General features: G+C 41.3%; 1 protein-coding gene across 2 annotated transcripts in view; it reads right to left on the reverse strand.

The window, feature by feature from the left end:
• The window catches only part of C8A (complement C8 alpha chain), a 63,252-nt gene that overhangs the window by 9,146 nt on the left and 32,597 nt on the right, over window positions 1–21,509 (reverse strand). For both annotated transcript variants that reach the window (XM_074005816.1, XM_005543247.5), the window contains exons 8-9: window positions 2,293–2,418; window positions 982–1,139 (exon numbers count right to left, since the gene is read on the reverse strand). In XM_074005816.1, coding sequence (XP_073861917.1) covers window positions 982–1,139; window positions 2,293–2,418 — 284 coding nt within the window. The remainder of the gene's footprint in view (window positions 1–981; window positions 1,140–2,292; window positions 2,419–21,509) is intronic.

Genomic DNA, 21,509 nt, shown 5'->3' on the forward strand with positions numbered 1-21,509 from the left:
TCTCAACTTTGGCATTATTGACACTTGAGGCCAGATATTTCTTTGCTGTGGGGTCTGTTCTGTGCATGGAAGCACGTTTAGCAGCATCCCAGGCCTCTGCCTCCTGGATGCCAGTAACACCTCCTTTGCCCCACTGTGGGTGGTGACAAAAATATCAAAAACATCTCCAGACATTGCTAAATTTCCTCTGTGGAGCAAAACTGCCCCTAGTAGTTGAGAGACACTGCTTTAAGGGAGGTGCTAGGACAGAGAGAAGTGAGAACTGGGTATGAAGTCCAAAGGTCTGAAATTCAAGCATTGCCACCTCTGAGCTCTATGACCTCAAACATTTTCACTTGATTTTTCAGAGCCTGTTTCCTAAACTTTTTAATGGGAAGGAATAGTATCTATGCCTGAAGTTCCTGCAATGGGGAGATGAGATAACTTTGGAGCGTGGTAGCAAATTGCAGCCTGGGTCCAAGTCTAACCGACAGCTTATTTTTATATGGCCTTTGAGCTAAGAATGACCTTTATCTTTTTTTAAGAGATTTGATGAAGAAGAGAAAGAAGAAGAACTACTACTACTAATTTGTGTATCATAGACTGCATGGGTCCCACGAAGCCTAAAATATTTACTTTCTGACATTTTACAGAAAAAGTTTGCCACCCCCTAATGTAGCCCATGTGATTTTTAAAGTCTTTTATGTATAAATAAAAATCACGATTTGCCTAATGTGAACGCATGCTGAGGAACTTCTGGGATGAGCAGTGTAAAACTGGGCACTGACCAGATCGTCAGTTTCTGATCCCTGCTCTCCCGTGGCCCGGGTCTGAAGTCATGCACTCCCTGGAGTCAGGCACAAGCAAGGCCACTAGTTCAGTGTGCCGTTACATTTAATCTTGTTCTTTGATGGGCTCATAATAAGAAATATGAAATGATCTGGTCTGCTTCACTTTCATTCCTCATGGACGTAGAGTTTCTTCAGCTGCGAAAAGACTTACCTCAAAATCGATAACAACAGGATTATACTTTAATGACCTCCCCCAGGAACGGTATGTAATGGTGCTCCTGTTCTGTGCCAAGCCACCACTCCAGCCAGAACTGCCACCTCGTACCCGAGAAATGATGTCTTCCACAGCCATGGCCTTCCTGGCCCTTTCTGCCATCAAGAGGATAAACTGCATTAGCTCATTTCCCAAAAAGCCCAAGGACTGGTTGACAAATCCCACTAATGAGATTTGGAAGAAAGGTTACATGTTTTCTTTAGATGTTTACCGTTCTTCTACTCTTCTGGGTTAGCCAGCAGGACAAGGCAGAAGGGAAGGACCAAGACTCAAGAAATAGTCCCATCCTCTGGAGTGGAGAAATACTATGAGGACAGCCTGGCCCACATGGGGGATAAGGGGGACAGGAAATGGGTGGTCATTCATTTATTCATTCATTTGCTAATTCATTCATATGTCAAATATTTACTCAGTACCTGCTATATGCGAAATAGGTTCAATCAAATATTATAGGTGCTATAGATGTTACTATAGGACTCAATGGGGGCACAGCGAAAGAAACTAGTCAGCTATACAGTAGGAGGTGTAGGAGGCAGTCAGAAAGAAAGGTGAGTTGTCTACAAAGGTAAGTGAGTATTTGCCAGGTAAATGAAGAGAGGACAGAGAGAGGAAACAATTTGACTTAAAGCCCGGAGTTACAGGTAACCTAACACAATGGGAATAGCTTAAACCTGTTTAATATCTGTTCCACCCACTACATTATAAACTTCTTCATCATCCCTGTATCCTCTGTGTCTCCCACTTGGGGAAGAAAATCTCAATACCTGTTTGATGAATGGATGAGTAAATGAATACATGAACACCCAAACTGACTTGTTCAGGAAATGCCATAAAATATTCCTGTACAATCCCTCTCTAATAATTATTCTTTGTGCTTGGACTCGGTAACCATATTCTCTCTCAACAGCCTTATTTCCTTCCTCTGAACTGTAATATGATGGGCCTTCATTTAAACAGCCCATTTTCCAGATGCCTTTCATTCTAGTTCTTATTTGGATCTTTGTCTAACACTTGAAATCTAGGAGGGTGCCCCATATAAAAGTAAATACCTCAAAGGTGATTTTAAACCCATGGTAGATTCAAAATAGAGCCACTGCGGGTCATTGGTTTGGGGTATTTAGCACCTATGCAGTCTCATCATTGAACAAAATGAAATCAACTGGGAAAAAAACATAGCTTCCAAGTCCCAGGGTGTATCCAAAGAAAGCCTGGCTTCTCTTTTTGGGAGATCTATTGCTAAACACTTGCCAGTTTTGCCATCTCCAAATTTTTTACAATGGTCTCCTGATAAACCTCCATCAACATTTATTCCACCTTCATATTGAATGCCCAAGGAGCCTCCAAAACATGTCATGATATCTCTGCTGGTAATACCTGCAACAGGACACAGAGAAACACAAAATGCTCAGTTATTAAAAGACACTTGACACGGTACAACTATGTCACAGTAGTAAAAGTTAGCTTCATGTTTGGAGTCCAAAAGGCCTGGGTTGAAAGCCTGGTTCTTTAATCCAGTTTCAGTTTTCTCTTCTGCATGGTTCCAACCAACATAATTCTTGAAATGAGAAGAAATATGTGTTGCACATACTAGTTGGTAAAAAATGCTAGCACTCTTTCTTTTGACCATTCTTTATTGAGCCACCTTGAGGCAATAATTCTATCTCATCCATCTGCATTTGCCCCCATGCCTACCTCAGCGCCCGGCCCATGATGGGCACCATTACTCTGAACTTTTGAACATATTTGCCCCTACTATAAATGCCTCTCCTCCTCCCTTTCCATCATCTTTCCAAAGACTACTCTTCCACCCATCATCTTTCCAAAAGCTTTCATTCAAATGTCATTTACTCCATGAACCATTTTTGAATAATTCCCTCTTTTTTCAGAGCTACCAATATTCTCTGTGCCTGAGTGATTGTCTTCCTCACAATTCTTTTTGTCTAGGTCCTCCTTGCACCCCAGAGAGGCCAAAGTCTTGCTAGAAGATGAATGGATCACCATGGAAAGTTTACCTGCCCTTCAGACCCCATAAAGACTGTCAGGCCCACATTAGCCATATCTGTATTTGTCTACATCTGAGGACCCACTGAGGAACCTGACTTTTGCAGATGAGAAAAATAATTCTTAAAGCAGTAAAGCCACATTGCTATGTAAATAAATAGAGCTGGGTTTCCAATCCTAGGTCTGCTGGCAAGATAAAACTAGATAAATAGACTGGAGGGATATTGACCATGCTACAGAGTCCAACCTTTTCGGTAGCTAAAGGAGTTTGTATTTTGAGACATCATTCCTTTAAACTACAACTATACAAAGTAATTATTTCCAGTCATACTGTTATTCTATCAACCATAAAGGAAAAATAATTTAGACCTGTCATTCAATTGAGCTAAAGATTAGATGCACTATTTTCAAGGGAGTATTGAGCATCAAAGTTTATGTGCCTGTGTCCCCATTAAACAGCAAACTCTATGAGGTCAAGGACTTGCATCTAATTCACCATTGTCTTGCTAGCATAGCAATGTGGTGTGTGCCGTGTTCAGTAAGTACTTTCAGAATAAATGATTGATTAATTTTTAAAAAATGAGTAAATAAATGAATGCCCTGAGTCCTTAGGTAAGGGTTTCTGATGGAAGGAAACTTAGAAGTCATAAGTCCTAAATTCAAATTCCAGTCACTAACACCCTGTATGATCCTAGGAAAGGCCCATGATCCCAGTGGGCCTCTGTTTCCCATTTATGGAAAGAAGAGGTTGTCATCTCCAAGACCCCTTTCAGCTGCAGCCCTTTGTGACTCTTTGGATATCAGTTTCTGAGTCACTCCTGAGCTGAAAGTGCTTGTTGAAAGTGATGCTCTGAGCACTGGCACTCAACACTGAGCAAAGGGCTTCTTCTGCCATTTCCATTCAAACACTTTTAATTTTTAATGCATTACTAATTGGGGGAAGATTTAGCATATTTAATTGTTTTGATTAAAAAATGCTTCAATGGTGATAAACAAAAGTGGATGAAAAGAATTCACAGGTAGAAGCCAGAGTGATTATTTAGGTGGATGGTGGAGTGCTGTTGAATTAAAGCAACAGGACAGGCTGATTAATGGGGGCTGGAGGATGCCTGTGGTGTGATTATGCTCATAAAAGATGTGGCAACAGCCTGCCACGTGCTGCTGGGAGAAGAAAATTCCAGTCTGACTTGAAAAGCATGACTTGACTGCAGAGATTTGCCATCTAAGGACCCCAAAGTGGGTCCCAGCCAGCAAGGGGAGTCTGTGACTTACAAAGAATCATAGAACCTGAGAGTCCAAGCACTCTGAGACACGTAGCTCATACTTTTCATTTATAGTTGAGATGCCTGAGGTTCATGAAGGTTAATTATATTGCCTAAGGCCATACAGTTAAGAAACGGTGAAGCTGAAATTCACGCTCAAGTCTGTCATGTTTAGAAGCCTGCGGTATTTTCACTAATCTCAGTTATTGCCTCAGACAAAAGAATTCTGCCATCTGAGAGGAAAATGTATTAAGCACCTACTGTGTACCATCTCCAGCATATTGCATATTGGGCAATGTAGACACCTTCAGAATATAACTAATGTGAATATGATGTAAATCTGCAAAGCTAAGGTCCTGCCCTTGAGAAGTCAGCAGGCTAGGGGCCATGTCTTAAATGAAGACCAATCTATATGCCGAGAGTTTTTTGTTTCAATATGCCAGGGCTGGAAAGGAGTCTCTCAGAGGCTGTAAGAGATGCCAAAATCAGAGCTGTCTACAGAGAGTCTGTGGGAAAATGACACTAACAAGTTGGGGTTGGGGCAGAGGAAGTCAAACCTGGCACCAAAATCCAGGAGTTGAAACTGGCATTGGAAGCCAGGACTCAGAACCAGAGACACAAACAGAAAGAGTTGGGGGTGGGGGTCTGAGGTGAAAGGAACGGAGAAAGGTCTGGAGCCATTGTAGAGAACTTGCCCAGATAGGTGTATAGTGTGGATAGACTGACTATATTCATGGAACCAGGCAATCCTCTGCCATTGCTCCATCCCATCCCATCAGCCTGCACTCCTTAGGCTTAATTTTGGACCAGATCAAACTGCAGTTTGTTTGGGGCTTTTGAACTCAATGAGCTCTGGAGTTGATCAGTCCCAACCCAGGCTATATATTGAGATCATCTGGAGTGCTTTTGAAAAATATAGGTAACTAGGCCCAACCTCTATCAATTCTAATTGTATATTTCTATGAAATCAGGAATGGGGTTTTTGGACAAGTATCCCAGATGTTTCCTCTTCATTGGATCTTGGATCAGATGTTGAGTACGGTGGTCCTACAGAGTATCTCCGGTGGCTTGCCACAGGACTCTGGCATCCTGTCTCAGTTGATGTTTTTGTCAATGCCTTGGATATGGACTTAGTAGCCAGTTTCATCATATCTACTCAGAATAAGAACTACAAGAAGCCAAGGATAATTCAGTTAAAGAAACAAGATCCAAAAAGCCCTCAAAAGGCTGGGTGGATACACTGACCAAGTGTATTAGTCCATTCTCATGTTGCTAATAAAGACATACCCAAGACTGGGTGATTTTATAAAAGAAAGAAGTTTAATTGACTCACAGGGCAGAATGACTGGGGAAGCCTCAGGAAACTCACAATCATGGCAGAAGGGGAAGCAAACACGTCCTTCTTCACATGGTACCAAGAAGAGTGCCAAGAAAAGGGGGAAACCCCCTTATAAAAACATCAGAACTCATGAGAACCCATCCATTATCATGAGAACCATAAGAGGGTAACCACCCCCATGATTAAATTATCTCCTGCCAGGTTCCTCCCATGACACGTGGGGATTATGGGAACTGCAATGCAAGATGAGATTTGGGTGGGGACACAGTCAAACCATATTACCAAGCATAGCAAAATGAGACTGAATTGGGAAAACTTTAACATCCTACCCTACAGACAAAACACCAAATGAATAAGCACAGTAGCAAATAGACACAGCTTAGCAGGAGAACAAAAGAAAAGGCCTTAGAGTTTTAGATTACTCCCCGCTCAGTAGGGTAATGAAACCAGGGTACAAATTATAATTAGTAAAACGAAGGAGAAAATAATCTCACTCTCCTCTGCATAGGTTAGAGAAACTCAGAGCTGTGTGCAAAAACACTTTAAAAAAATGAAATAAGAAAATATGATTTTCTTCATTGAACATTATCCAGCCTTTAAAAAGAAGGAAACCCTGCCATATGTGACAATACGACTGAACCTTGAGGACATACTGTTATGTGAAATAAGCCAGTCACAGAAGGATAAAGACTGCCTGATTCCACTTATATTAGATATACCAATAGTCAGATATATAGAATCAAAGGGTATCATGGTGGTTTCCAGGGGCTGAGGGCAAGAGGAAAGGTAGAATTACTAATACAACTATCTTGTATAATCTCAGTTATACAAGATAAGATATGAGAGCAACATGTCCCTATAGTTAACAACACTGTATTGTACTGTTAAAATGGGCTAAGAGGGCAGATTTCATGATAAGTATTTTTACTACAATAAAACTTAACAATAGGGAATTATCAGAGAAGAACAAGCATGAGGGTGAAGATGTTCAGAGCCACATCCTTTTGAAAACATTAGAGGTGACTAAGGATGTTTACCTGAAGAAAGGAAAAAAGATTTCTCTTTAAGAGAGACCAGTAGAACTGGATTAAACTCTCCAGAAAGTTGTCTTCAGGAAGAAGAATTAGGTTTATTTGTGTGGTTGCAAGGGCAAGAACTAGGACCCAAAGGCCAGAAGCTACAGGAAAGCAAGTTTAGGCTTAGCATAAGGTCGATCATCATCACAGTCAGAAGTCAAGCAGAGATGAGGTGTTTCAGCAGGCAGTGAGCTCTCACCATTGTAGGGGACAAAGCTGAGGCTGGCTGTTTGCCTGTGAGGGTACAATAGGGTTTGAAGGGCAGAAAAGACCAGTGATCTTTTAAGGTGACCTCTAATGTCATGATCCTGAGACTTTAAGAACACAGCGGAACACTTTAAGAACATTTGAGACAACTTTGATAAGTACCTAATGACGTTTTCCTGTGTTAGAGCTAGGTGAGAAATAAGGAGGACTCAGGAGAGTGCTTGACCTCTGTGAGTTGACAGTCAAGTGTGGGGAAATGGACAAGGAAACACACAATTATTGTAGTGTGGGGGGAGGACTCTGATACAGGGCAGCAGGGTCAGGGAAGGTGTCTGTGGGGGTCAGAAGAAGGAGCCAGAGACCATTAGAACACGTAGGGATTAGCCAGACAAAGCTAGGAGTATAATGGGAGATGAGGGAGACCCTGCAGAGGACTTGTTTCCTCAGCAGCAAGATTCTACTCAGAAAAGCCAATGTGACTTGAACTCCAGAGTGGAAAAGAGAGAGATGCCAATCAGGTGAGATCCCTAAGGAAGTACAGAGGTAGTGGGAGGCTGGGTTGCTTCTCAGTCTAGTCTGGTCTCAAGGTGAGCTGTTTCTGTGGCTACTTGACAGGCTAGAAGCCCAAAGGATATGTGTCTGGCCACCATGTCTTCTATTTGTTTCCCACATGGTCTTGGCTGTGGTGCAGGTGGGAGAGCTCACACCTCCATGGAGCTGCTGCATGTCTACAGCTCTCAGGCAGAACCAGGCAGCTTGATTTCCAAGGTGCCAGAACACCGCAAGTCTGTCATTCCTCAGATTAAAAGCATTAGGTGGAAAACAGCAGGTGTAGTGCATTATTTATCTCTTTGCAAAAAACAAATACCATTCATGTTGCTATGATTTATCTGCTACATTGCTTTGCTATATCAGTTGCCCCCAAAGACAGCCTCAGAAGGGGAAAGAGAATCTAATAGTCTATTTTCTATCATCACATTGGAAAGATGATTGGAGTCTGTGGCTGGGCTAGTTGGGAGGTGTCAGCTAACTCACCTGTCCCCTTTGTGTTTCTGTTTATTCATGAAAAGTCACACGTCTTCCCAAACACCTGGAATAAAATGAGTACCCCGGTGCCTTTGCAGATGCTAGAAAATCCCTTTATCTCTTTCACTGAGCTTCTCCCACTCAGCTCTAGACAGCCTTTTCTTAATCCCCAAGGGCCCTATATCTAAGCCCTCAGTGTATCCCTGTGCTTCTCTCCAGCATAGTATTTAGCTCACTCTAGTGATTGTCAATTTCTTGGTCTGTTCTTCCTATAAGACTATAAGCTTCTAAGTCATCTCTTAGGTTTGCAAATCTCTGCACAGAGCCTGGCATGTGCCAACCCCCCCAGGAGTGCTTGGGGATTGGCTGACTTTAGCCTACATAGACAATGCCTCTAAAATGTTTTAGGAGTCACAGATCTTTCTTTAATTGAAGATGCAAATCACACCTTTGTAATATCTCATGCTAGATTAATATCTCATGCTATATTTTATAAAGCATGCTCAGCTGCATTATCTCACTGGAAACTCTCAACAGTATTCTGGGACAAGGGGGATTTACCCATCTTACAGGCTCACTAGGATTGGAAAAAGCAGGAGTTGTGGTGGTTAAGAGTGTAACCTCTGGGGTCAGAGTTCTACCATTCACCTTCTGTGTTAGTGACTTGAGTAACTCATTTAATGATTTTCTGCCTCATACTCCCAATCTTTAAAACGGGAATGAAAATAGTTTCTATAAGTGAATTCCTAAAAAGTGTCTGGCACAATTAGGTGTTCAATAAATACTAGCTTTTATTGTTAGGTAACTTGCCAAAGTCACTCAAGACTAACAGGCCCAAGAATCAGGTCTTGAAGCAAGATATGCCAGACTCAAACACAATGGATGCTCCATTTCATCATACTAGTGTTATTCTGCAGAGGAACATTCATCATGCGTGGTGAGTAGCCCATGGTAGTCCTGAAAGGAGCCTTCCAAACCCCTCATTCCCTGACTACCTCATTCTGCAAAGAAACTCAGAGAAAGGAAGCTAGGCAGAAGAAGGAGGCAGTGTTGAGACTGCAGTCCCATGTCTTCGTCCTACTTGATAAGGGCTCTTCAGAGGCTGTGATTCTTCTACATGATTTCAGCCATCACAAGAGACAGCATAGCTGAAGGCCAGATTCTGAAACAGAGACTGCCTGAGCTGGAATTCCATCCCTGCCCAATGACCATGTGGGCAAATTGTTTAACCTCTCTTGCCTCAGTTTTCCCATCTGTACGATGGGGAGTTTAATATTGTCTACCTCCTAGGGTTGTTGTGAGTGTCGAATGAGTTAATCCATGCCATGTAATGTGCTCAGGACAGTGCCTGGTTCAGAGCTAGCAATCGCAGTTAAGTGTTGCTATTACTACTGTTGCCAGAAATGCTGCAGCCTACACTGAGGCTTTTGGCTCCTGATTTGGAATCTGCAAAGTTAGAAAAAGAGGGAGGCTGAGGAGTTTGTAAAATGATGTTTTCTTAATGGGCATTTCTGCAGTGTAAGTGGTTAGGCCAGGAGCAAGTGGGGAGGACAAGGGCACCCAGTGACTTCATAAGCACTATTATGTGCTGGGTGGAGATATTTCATGGGTTAGCTCACTCAGTGTTCACACATCATGCCACAATAGGATAATCAGTCCCATTTTAGAAAGGAGTAAGTTGAAATAGTTTAAACTTAACTTAGTTTGTCACTTGCCCAGGTTATACACTAAGTAAATAACAGAATTGGGATTGAACCAAGGCCTGTGTCTAAAGCCCTGTTCTGTATGCCATATTATACTGCCTATGGGAAAGAGAGCTAAGGATGGCTCTGGGAAGAAGGTTGACACCATCTCAGCTTTTCTCCTTTAAGTAATAAGCTGTTTTCAGTGATATTAGAGGTGGAAATTCAAAATCAAGAAAAAATCAGAAAGATGGTGCTGAGAGTCTCAGTTCTATGTGTGTGCAGATGACTTAAGGGGGGTAGGGACAGAGCCAAGAAACTAGGAGTCTGTCAATCAATACCATCCATCACCATGAAGCCTGGTTGTCATGGTAACTGGGGATAAAGCCTGGAGCTTGTTAGAATCCAGTGACTGTCTGTTCGGGTGACTGGTTAGTTAGCAGGCACAAAAATAAATAAATTAATTAATTAAAAGACCTGCTGGGCTGTCCCAGAGTCCTTAGCCACAAACATAAGACCTTTCATAATAAGGTTCCTGCCCACCTCACCCTCCTCACTGTTCAATTCAGCTCAGAACTTTTAGGACACCACCCCCAACTCTGCAGAGTGTTAGGAAAGCTCTGGAGACTGCCCAGCATACATGGGCTTGGATTTGGAACCACCCCAGCTAGAAAGATGCTGAGTCTCTGCTGTGGGCCAGGCTCAGTCAATGGGCAAGACTCTGGGATGCAACATTAACAGGATGCACGCTGGACACAAGCGGCAGTAATAGTGTGACACTCAGAGCTAAGTGCTGAGTACACTGAAGCACCTAAAACAGGCTCCCAACCCAGACCTGGGGAGACAGAAAGACTACCTGGAAGAGTCCTATTTGAGCTAAGCAGAGAACTGAGGACGAATAAGCATAAACTAAGTGAATAAGGAAGGGCAGAGGGAGAGGTGCAAAATTCCAGGTAGAAGAAACAGCATATGCAAATCAAGGAGAAACAGTATGGTAAGTCCAGGGACCAGTACATTGCTCAGTATAGTGCACCCCAATGGTGAACAATGAGCTGGAGGTCTGCACCTGCTCACTGAAATGCTGGCCTTCTTTTCCAAATGCAGAGACCCTCTTGCTTTCAGTGTTCACTTTGCATGATTCCTGCAGCTTGCCATCCTCTCTGTGGTTTCTGAGAGGCCAACACTGACTCTGGCCACTGTTATCATCACTATTCCTGGCATAATCCAGCCAAGATTGTTCTCATTTATGCCCTGGCCTCAGTAGCAAGCCCTTCCAAAACCGAGTCCAGCCTTTGGGTGAATCTGGACATTCATCTCCTTTTACTCATCCTTACCTACTTGCTGCCCCAGCCATTCCCATGCAACTCCCTTCTCTTCCAGGCAAACTTCTACTCCTAGTAATTTTGGAAGACGAGGTTTGAATGTCTTTAGGGTCTAGCAAGTGGGAGGGGCAGAAAAGGTTGTTGTTCCCTCCTTTGTACTTCTACTGTATTTGTTTCTATTTAAACATTTATCATATTATGTTCTACTTGGCCCCCAACTGACTGCACGTTTCTCCAGGGAAGGGATCTGTGTGTTTCACCCCTGTGTTCCCAGAAATCATGGGTGCTCAGTAAGCATTTACTGAATGAGTGGATGAATGGATGAATGGAGATTAGATTATGAGTATGGTTTTCCACTGAGATTGTTTCCTGTTTCCAACTTTGTGCAACAAGGGTAAATGCTCTACTCAGAATTGTCCTGAAAGGGAGTTATAATCAAACAATCAGCCATGATATATAAATGTGATGGTAATTTAAGGGAGTTTGATTAAATGTCTATCCCACCCCAATCACTCCTGCATGTGGCTTAAACATCTGGGCTGCCTTTGTCTTATTTTAATAACTGTATAGTAAATACACAGCCCAAGAGCCCTGTTGCCCTCAGTTCCCAGCCTCTGGCAGACATCACTAATTGATCATAGCACTTTCTGGCTGAGCCCATATCTTGTGTTTCAATCTTCAACTCAGCAGTCTAGGTAGCATTTGCTATTAAGACCACTTGACATCCCTGGCTTAGATGCTTCTTCTGACCTGCAAGTCTCTGAGGTTCACCAGCCAGCACATTGCTTGTTCCTGGCTCTGAGTCTGTACTTAAGTTTCAGAACAATCACGTGCTTGTCAGTTTAAACATTAACAATTCTCCCAGTTACAATTCCCCATCAATGGGTCAAACTGACCCAACATTACATTTAGAAATGGATATAGAAAATAATATTCCCTTAATTATTTTTAAAACCCAATTTACTCGCTTTCAAAGCTATCACAACAGTTTGATGCTCTTAGAAAGGAAAATAAATGAAAGAAAATACCTAGGTTTACTGCAAGAAACATTGCACTTGGAATTAGAAACCTGGTTTCAAACCTCACCCTGCCTCTGACCAGCTGTGTCACCTTGGACAGGTCATCTTGCCTTTCAATGCCTGGTGGTCCTCATCTGTAAAATGCAGACAGCCATAAAATAGAGCTCAAAGGGTTGCCACAAGGCTTGGATGAGATGATGTGCATCAGAGGGCTCAGCGTGCCGCCTGCCACAGAGTTAGAACCCGATGATGCTTATTCCCCTATTTCCACTGAGATACACTCTTGGAACCATTTGATTCCATGAGACTTTCCAGACCTAGCTCCACAGTTGTTATTGACATCTGCTTCCAGCTTTCCCACCTGTCTATCTTCCTGTGATGGTTAATTTCCCGTGTCAAGTTGACTGGGCCATGGAATGCCCAGGTATTTGATCAAACATTATTCTGGGTGTTTCTGGGTGAGATTGACATTTAAAGTGCTAGACTTAATAAAGTAAACTGCCCTTTCTAATGCGCATGGGCCTCATGCAATCAATTGAAGGCCTGACTAGAACAAAAAGACTGACCCTCCTCTGAATAAGAGAAGATTCTTCCTTTCTTTAACCTGGAACATTGGCTTTTATTTCCTGCCCTTGGACTTGAATGGAAATGTCAGCTCTTCCAAGGTCTCAAGCCTGCTGGCCTTCAGGCTGGAAATACATCACTGGCTGTCCAGGTTCTCAGGCCTTTAGACTTGGACTGAAATGAAACCAGCAGCCCTCCTGGGTGTCCAGCTTGCCGACAGCAGATATTGGGACTTGTCGGACTCCATATCACATGAACCAATTCATTGTAATCAATCTCTTTATATTATATATACATGTTACATAAAGATTAATAATAGAGATACAGGTATTCTAGTAGTTCTGTTTGTCTGGAGAACCTGATTAATACACGTTCCAATGCCTCCCTTAGGGCTATTGATGATTTTTCCTTTATTTAAAGTAATTAAATATGCTTTTATAGTTAGTGGAGCACACTGAGTTAAGACTGTGTTTTTAACACTTTCTTGACCACTCTCGAAGTAAGAAATACATTTCACATCATGATCCAGTCTACACAGTCATTTAAAAGAAGTATCTTTTCTTTTCTTTTTGAGACATGGCCTCTCTCTGTCATCCAGGCTGGAGTGCAGTGGTGTGATCTTGGCTCACTACAACCTTGACCTCCCAGGCTCAAGTGATCCTCCCACAGCCTCCTAAGTAGCCAGGACTACAGGTGCATGTACCATGCCTGACTAGTTTTTTGTTTGTTTGTTTAATTTTTATAGAGATGTGGTCTCCCTATATTGCCCAGGCTGGTCTCAAACTCTTGGGCTCAAATGATCCTCCAGCCTTGGCCTCCAAAAATGCTAGGATTACAAGAAGTAGCCACTGTGCTTGGCTTAAAAGAAGTTTCAATGCTTAACTACACTTTATATGATATACTCTGATATTTTGCATTCTATTATATTTTATTTTTTAAGTGCTGATCATGACCCACTAAATTTCTTTTACAATCTACTAATAATGGGTTATGGTCTGCAGTTTGAAATATCCTAGGTTAAGACCTCCTTGAGACATTATCGCACGTTGCTTAACATTACAGTTTCTTGAGTTTGACTTCACCAATTAATAGCTATGTGGCCTTGAGCAAGCTATTTAACAGAGAATAACTGAGTCTCAGTTCTTCTTTTGTGGATTGGAGATTATACAATAGTGTCCTCTTCAGAGGTCTCTCCTGATAATTAAATGAGATGGTGCATTTAAAGTGTTTACCCCAGTGTCTACCACACAGTAAATACTCAGTAAATCTTGGCTGTCTTACCACCACTGCTAGAGCCTAAGCCTCTCGCATATAGTATCAGAATGAATGACAGAATGTATGGAAAAGGGGATGAGTACTTGGAAGACATACAGAATCTAAATCAGAAGACCCAGGTTCAATACTAAGTGAGTCACACTGAACCATTTACTTAAGCTCTTTGGATTTCAACTTTCTTTCTACAAAACTGGGGAAAATAATAATATAATTCCTCATAAAGTTATTATGAGGATGAATTTGAATGCCAGATGTAAATGTGTTATGCTCTACAAGTAGTAGATGTTATTTTATGTAAATACATTTTATTAAAACCAAATAGTGAATAAGAAAATAAATTGCTTGTTCACTTTGGGTGGTAACAAATTTGGCTGTCCACAGAGTAAATTATCCCGGATCATAATCAGATGATTATGACGAAGAGAAACCCCTTTACTTTCTATGAGATCCCGGATGAGAGAGACCATGTATTAAGCATCTTGGTATCTAGACAGTGTTTCCCATGTTATGTGTACTTTATAAATGTTTGCCGCGGGAAAGGCTAAAGGAATAAATGAAATACAGGAAGGCAGGGAGGGAGGAGGAAGAGGATGTAGAGCTATAATTGGCATTAACTTTAGTGAGGTTTTAAATTCTGTCCCTGTAGCTATTTAGACATTGTGTGTTAGGTGGTAGACTGGCTGGTCCACAAGCCCTGACTGGAAGAAGATGATCAATAATGGGTTGGATGTACTGCACTCTTGCTGGAAGGGTCTTTCCCAGGGTCACTGTTATCTGGCATCAATCAGGGTCAGGGATGATGGAAAGCAGGCACTGATTTGAGCAGAGTTGTTAACACTTTGAAAGATAGTGATGAGAATCCAAAGTGACCTTGATAAATGGGAAGAGTGCTCCCTCCAACACTGGATGAAGCTCTGGAGACAGAAATGAATGACCTTGATCAAAGAAATGGGCAGGTGGAGGAGGAGGCATGATTGCTGAGGCTCCAAGTCCACAGCAAATGTACCAGCCACTGCAGGCTGGACATCATGATAATGATTTTCCTCCCGGTTGAGCAATGCTTCAGAGCTGAGTGATTGCAGAACCCTGGAAGACAGATCTTCCTCTTATCCCCACTTTACAGATGAGAGAACCGTTAACATTCCAGAGTTGATAACTGTAAATTTGGGAATAATAAAAATGTGGTAATAATAACACCAACATCGTACAGCAATAATAGGTAACATTTTTGAACTCTTACCCTGTGTCAGGCAGTAAGCCACATGCTCACATAGATTGTTTCACCTCAAGTTTACAATAATCCTATGAAGTATGTACTGTCATTGACTCATTTAGAAGAGGAAACTGAGGCACAGCGAGGTTAACTACTTTGTCTGTGGGTCACACGACTAATAAAGGGCGGAGATAGGACTTGAATCAGGCAATCTGACTCAGAACCTACTTCAGCAGTTGAAATTTATTGAGTGCTTATTGGAATGTGGGTACAAAATAAGTTCACTTATTCCTCACAACCAACCACTCTATGAGGTAGATGACAGTATTTCCAGCTTGCAGGCAAGGAAATTGAAACTTAAGATGATTAAATGATCTGCCCATGACTACATAGTAAGTGGCAGAGTCCATGTTTCCAACCACTGTGCTATATTCATATCGTTCATTAAAGGGAATAAATATCTATTAAACACTTATCATGCAACATGTACATAGAATTATTCTCAACCAAACAAACCCTTGTTATCATTCTTATTTGGATCTTGAAGAAGCTGAGGCTCAGAGAAATTAAGTGTTGTTCCTCAATCAAAATCATACAGCTACTAAATGATAGAACCAAGATCCCCACCCAGATGTATCTGACTTCAAAGAGTGGACTCCTTGCTACCATGTCACTGGCATGTTTCTTAATTTCACAGAGCTTGATCAAAATGGCTTTAGTACTTACTGACTCCACCTGAAATTATAATCCATAATAGTAAGTGTTGCTTGGACAGTATTTAAGGTATCACAGTGCTTTCCATGACTATCTTGGTTAATTCTCACAATAGACTTTTAAAGTAGTTATGACAATCTCTACCTTAGTCATGGAAAAACTGAGACTCAGAAATGTGATGTAACAGCTTCTGAATGGTAGAGCCTAGATTTTAAAAAAAAGATATCTCAGGGAAAATAATTTTTTCCACTACGACACTGCCTGCCATCTTTGATGGGGACTGCTGTCTTTGATAGGGTGGCAGAATGGCTACTGTTGTTTTTGTGAGCAAATCATCAACATAAGTCATTTTCTGTGAGGTCTTTGCAAAGTCCTTTCAATAAGGCCAAGAATCATAGCAGTTTAACTTTCTATTCTATGCAGGATTTCTATTACAGCATCCCTGATAGAGGTGTCCGATCAGACTCCCTGAGATTCTTTAACCGGTAGGAAGCATTCTACTTCATGTTGCATTTTGAGGGACCCAGGGCACAAAAGCTGAGACAAATGTGTCAGGTCCTATCTACTTGAGCCACCGAAGGGGTCTGGAGCAGACCACCACCAACTTTGTTCCAAAGGCATTTATGAAATATCCATCTAACCTCTGATACATTTCTCATTCTGCATGTCTGCTTAGCTGGAGGGAAACTGCAGAAAAAAATGGCATAGCATGGTCATCAGTGGTATCGGGAATGGAGAGAAAGGGATGGATTGTGGATACGGAGGAGGTGACTAATGAGATATGTAGGGGGAGAGAGGGAAGAGACAGAATTTTTCCCAGGTTGTGAGTCCCAATAAAGGCAACTGAGATGAAAAAGAAAGAACCCTGGATTTTAACTCACTTTGTATGTTTTTCACTTATTAGTGATATGACTTTTTTGCCTTGTTTCTTCCATCTGTAAAAATGAGAAAACCATGCCACCCTCACAGGATCATTGTCAATCTTAGGTGAGGAGACTTGGTATGGAGCTTAGCACATAATAAATAGTCAATTATTTTTCCACCTCTCTATGTCAAGTAAACTGGGAGGATGGTGGTGTCTCTATAGAGAAATAATTCAGGAAGAAATGCTTGAAGGGTTTGGGGTGAGAAGGAAATGAATGTTATTGCCTGGAGGTGCCAGCTTCCTGGTGGAGATAGTCACAGGCATATGAAAATATGAGTAGGGATTCTGGAGAAGAAAGAGGACTCTACATGGAAATGTGGAGGTCATTCACATGATGGTAAGAGTTGGAGGAGTAGAAGAAGCAAGGGGAATGCAGCTCAATGAGTATTCATGGTGCACTACTGTGGTCTCAGGCTTGTGCTAGATTCAAAAAATACCCCAAGGACAACAGGCCTAGGACTTGTACGTCAAAGTTCATAGTCTGTAGAAGAGACAAATATATAATTGCAATTATTATAATATGCATTTAAATATGTATGTATATTTAAAGTCCTTTCTTTGCCCCCAGAATCCCTACCATATTTCCAAATGCCTGCGGGCTGTCTTTACCACGAAGATGGCACCTTCAGGTAAGCACATCCTGTCCTTCTCACCTTAATGTGTGTATGTGTGCACACACACACACTCGTGCGTCTATGATAAAAATTCAATTTAGAAAAGGAGTAATTCATACCTCACAACCCACGCCCAGTCTATCTATAAATTCCTTAAATTCTACTTTAAAAATACATCCCATATCTATCATATTCTTTCACATCCATTCTTTATTCCTTGCCTGGATATCAGCAATGCCCCTAACTGTTCTTCCTGAGTCCGCTCCTGCTCCTCTAATCTGTGTTCTACATGGCAGTAGAATGATCTGCTACCCATTGATTAGACCAAGCACTGCCCTGTTGATGACCCTGCAGTAGTTTCTCTGCCACTGCAAATATAGTCCATACTTCTTACTATGGCCAGAAAGACTCTCTGACACCTCTTGGCTTCTTCCAACCTCAGTTTCTGCTATTATTCCCCTATTCCAAGGCTTCGGTCACACATGCCTTCTTTCCCTTCACAAACACACCATGCTCTTTCCTCAGGCAGGGCCTTTGTACAAGCTGTCCACTCACCCGGGACGCCTCCACCCTTGTCTTTCGCATTTCCTTATCCTTTGGATCTCATCTCAGTTTGGATTTCACTTCTTCAAAGAGACTTTCCCAGATCATCCCAAACTAAGTGAATATCCTCCCTCACCCCCTGAAGTTAGTCTCTATTTTTACAACCTGTTCATTTTCTACATGGTTTTTATCACAATTTGCAATTACATATTGATCAATTAATTCACAAGTTATTAAGTCCCTACTATAGTCTAGGAAATGAATATGCAGCAATAAACAAAAATGATTGGAATGAACATTCTAGAAAGAGGAGATCGACAATAAACAAATAAGTCTATGAGCATGGGGGCTACTGATTTGATGATAATTAAAATAGGGTGATATAACAAAGAGAAACTTAACTACATGGTCAGGAAAGGTCTCCCTGAAAAGGTGACACTTAAGGAGATCCAAATGATAAGAATACTATTATTCAAACATCAGAGGAAAGGGTGGTTCCGGCAAAGAAGACAGCTAATACAAAGACTCTAGACTGAAGTAAGCTTGGAGTGCCAGAGAGTTACAGGAACAACAATGACGACAACACCTGCAACAACAACAACAACAAAGAAAGAGAATAAGAGACCACCATACTCTTGCAGTATCCAGGTGAGAGACAACGGTGGCTTGGACAAGTGAGACAGTAATAGAGGGACAACAGGTGATGCATATGCTTTAGAAGTAAAGTCAACATATGTTGCTGATGGGGCCAGGAAGTAAAAAAGGACCAACGATGATATTTGGACTTTGGCTGTTTATTTTGTTTCCTCCACTGGATCGTAAGCTTTGCAAGAACAGGGACCATACTGATTTTGTTCTTTTCACACATGATACAAACTCAATGGACATGGCTGAGTGAATGAATGTATAAACAAATGAAACTATGGGAGAAGGGGTGGAGCAATATCAGAGCAGGTTTCACAGAGGTGGGGATGCCCCTACAAGGTTCAGAAGGATGAGCTGAAGTTTGTCAGGTTGGCAAGACAGGGAAGAGAGCATTGGGGGATGAGAGAACAGCATGTGCAAAGGAGGCTGGGAACATCCAACTGAACAGAACAATGGCATTGAAGTACTTGACCTGTCCAACATATATTGGCAGCTCTGTAACCAGAGAAGTCAGAATGCGGAATACACTATTTCTCTTCTGTATACCTTGATACAAAGACAAATAATGAGAGCTCCAAAGAAGGAATGAAGGAGGGAAACAAAATCTAAATCCAGAAATTTAAGCCCCAAACTGTACTGATACCTGCAGAAGGTAGAAAGCTGTCAGTCACAGCCCTTGAGGAAATGTTAGGATCTCATTGAAGTCTAATGTCACCTCCCTAACATCCAAGACTTCCCTTGATTTTTGATGCATGGTTTCATGCTGTCTTTGGGGGAGAAGTATTTGATCTAAAGGGCACATTAGAAGAAAACAGCCTCGTGCATCCTCCGGGATGAACCCAGAGAGGATCTGAGCAAACCCAAGGACAAAAGATTCCCCCAGAGCAAACCAGTGAGGATGTTCACTTAAATCATTCCATGCCAAGCTCAGCCTTTTGCAGACATGAATGTTCACCACACAGGATGTCTCTTAGAAACAACCACTTAATAGAATATACATTAACAGCATGTAGATCAAAGATACATAGAGAAAAAGACAGTGACAAAGAGGAAAGAGAAAAGGGAGAGAGAAAAGTACCTAGAAAGAAAGGGAATGAGACAGAGGGAAAGAGAATAAGACAGAGAGAAAGCTATTAGATTGAGGCAAAAGTTGTAGTTTCTAATGGCAAAAACTTCAATTACTTTTGCACCAACCCAATATAGCAAACATCAAAATGGAGAAAGGGTGTGTGTGATTCTGTTTGTCAAAGGGAAAGAAGGTAGATATTTTTGTTCTTTGTAGGTTAATATGTAAATGACATTCTGATTTATTAGCGGTCTCCAGCAGATGAGGTGATGATTAGCACATTTCCATATTTATAGAAAAGCAACACTAACTTTCCGGATTTATAGAAAATCAGCTCTTCACAAATAGCAAATTGTGCTATTATCGACATATGGTTTTCTATAAACAGAGCTGAGGTAATTATCCCTGGGACAATTTGTCGGTGGGCTCCTTTTGAATATTAACCACATTGGAAGCCCATTTCAGCCTCACAGATTTTAAAGAGGAGGGGCCACCAGATACCCCAGGCAATTAATTAGCAATCCAGCCCCAAAGACGGGAGCCCAAATGAAAGGCTATACCACAACCACATGGTGGAAGACCAGAGGCCCAGGGCTCTGACCCTAGATTCTGGCAGGCCTGGACTAAGTAATTAGCCTCTCTGATGAGCCACAGCATTTATGTAGCTAAAACTTGGATAACACCAATCTCTAAGTGGTGTCAAGAAAATTAAATGAGAATATGTAAAATAGCTCCTGAAGCCTAGTAGGTGCTCAACAAATGTTAACTCTTTTTTCCTTCCTCATGTTTTTGAATGATTCTTAAAAGACCCACTTGAGTAAAGTTTTTAAATGCTTATTTTACATTTTACATATTTTACATCCATTGTAGGCTACTTATTTTGCATCATGATACAATATAAATATGCATGTTTTTATTTAACTGGAAAAGATTTCTTGAAGTAATAATTTATCTTTAGTGCCTATAATCCACTATGATATTTTCTATTCTGTCCTTTGTTGTAGTTCACAACTTTTCTTGTGATCCATATACATTTATTTTGAGAACTACAATTGGCTTGCAACATGTAGTTTGAAAAATACTGTAATGCAACAGGGTAGGAACCGTATTTAGATTTGTTCATCATCATATCCCTAGCACAAACACAGAATGGATACTCAACAGAGCAGTTGCATTATTTTTTTAAATGAACATGTAGACGGATGAATTAATGAATGATTCTAGCCAGGAATCTAAATTAATGCTTCATCTCAAACTTCCTGTCTTGTTTTGAACACTATGTATTAAATCCTATGTTGAGTGTTAAAGAGATAGAAAAGTGGCAGGCATGATACTTGGTTTCAAATATCTTGCTATCTGGATAAGGAAGATAATACTAACATTTGGAAATTTTTTTTAATACTTTAAGTTCTGGAATACATGTGCAGAATGTGCAGGTTTGTTACACAGGCATACACGTGCCATGGTGGTTTGCTGCACCTATCAACCTGTCATCTACATTAGGTATTTCTCCTAATGCTATTCCTCCCCTAGCCTCCCACCCCCGACAGGCCCTGGTGTGTGATGTTCCCCTCCCTGTATTCATGTGTTCTCATTGTTCAACTCCCACTTATGAGTGAGAACATGTGATGTTTGGTTTTCTGTTCCTGTGTTAGTTTGCTGAGAATGATGGTTTCCAGTTTCATCCATGTCCCTGCAAAGGACATGAACTCATCCTTTTTTATGGCGGCATAGTATTCCATGGGGTATAAGTGCCACATTTTCTTTATCCAGTCTATTATTGATGGGCATTTGGTTTGGTTACAAGTCTTTGTTATTGTGAATAATGTTGCAGTAAACATACTTGTGCATCTGTCTTTATAGTACAATGATTTATAATCCTTTGGATGGGAGAAAAATTTTGCAATCTATCCATCTGACAAAGGGCTAATATCCAGAATCTGCAAGGAACTTAAATAAATTTGCAAGAAAA

Source organism: Macaca fascicularis, chromosome 1, assembly GCF_037993035.2.
Source record: "Macaca fascicularis isolate 582-1 chromosome 1, T2T-MFA8v1.1".
NCBI lineage: Eukaryota > Metazoa > Chordata > Mammalia > Primates > Cercopithecidae > Macaca > Macaca fascicularis.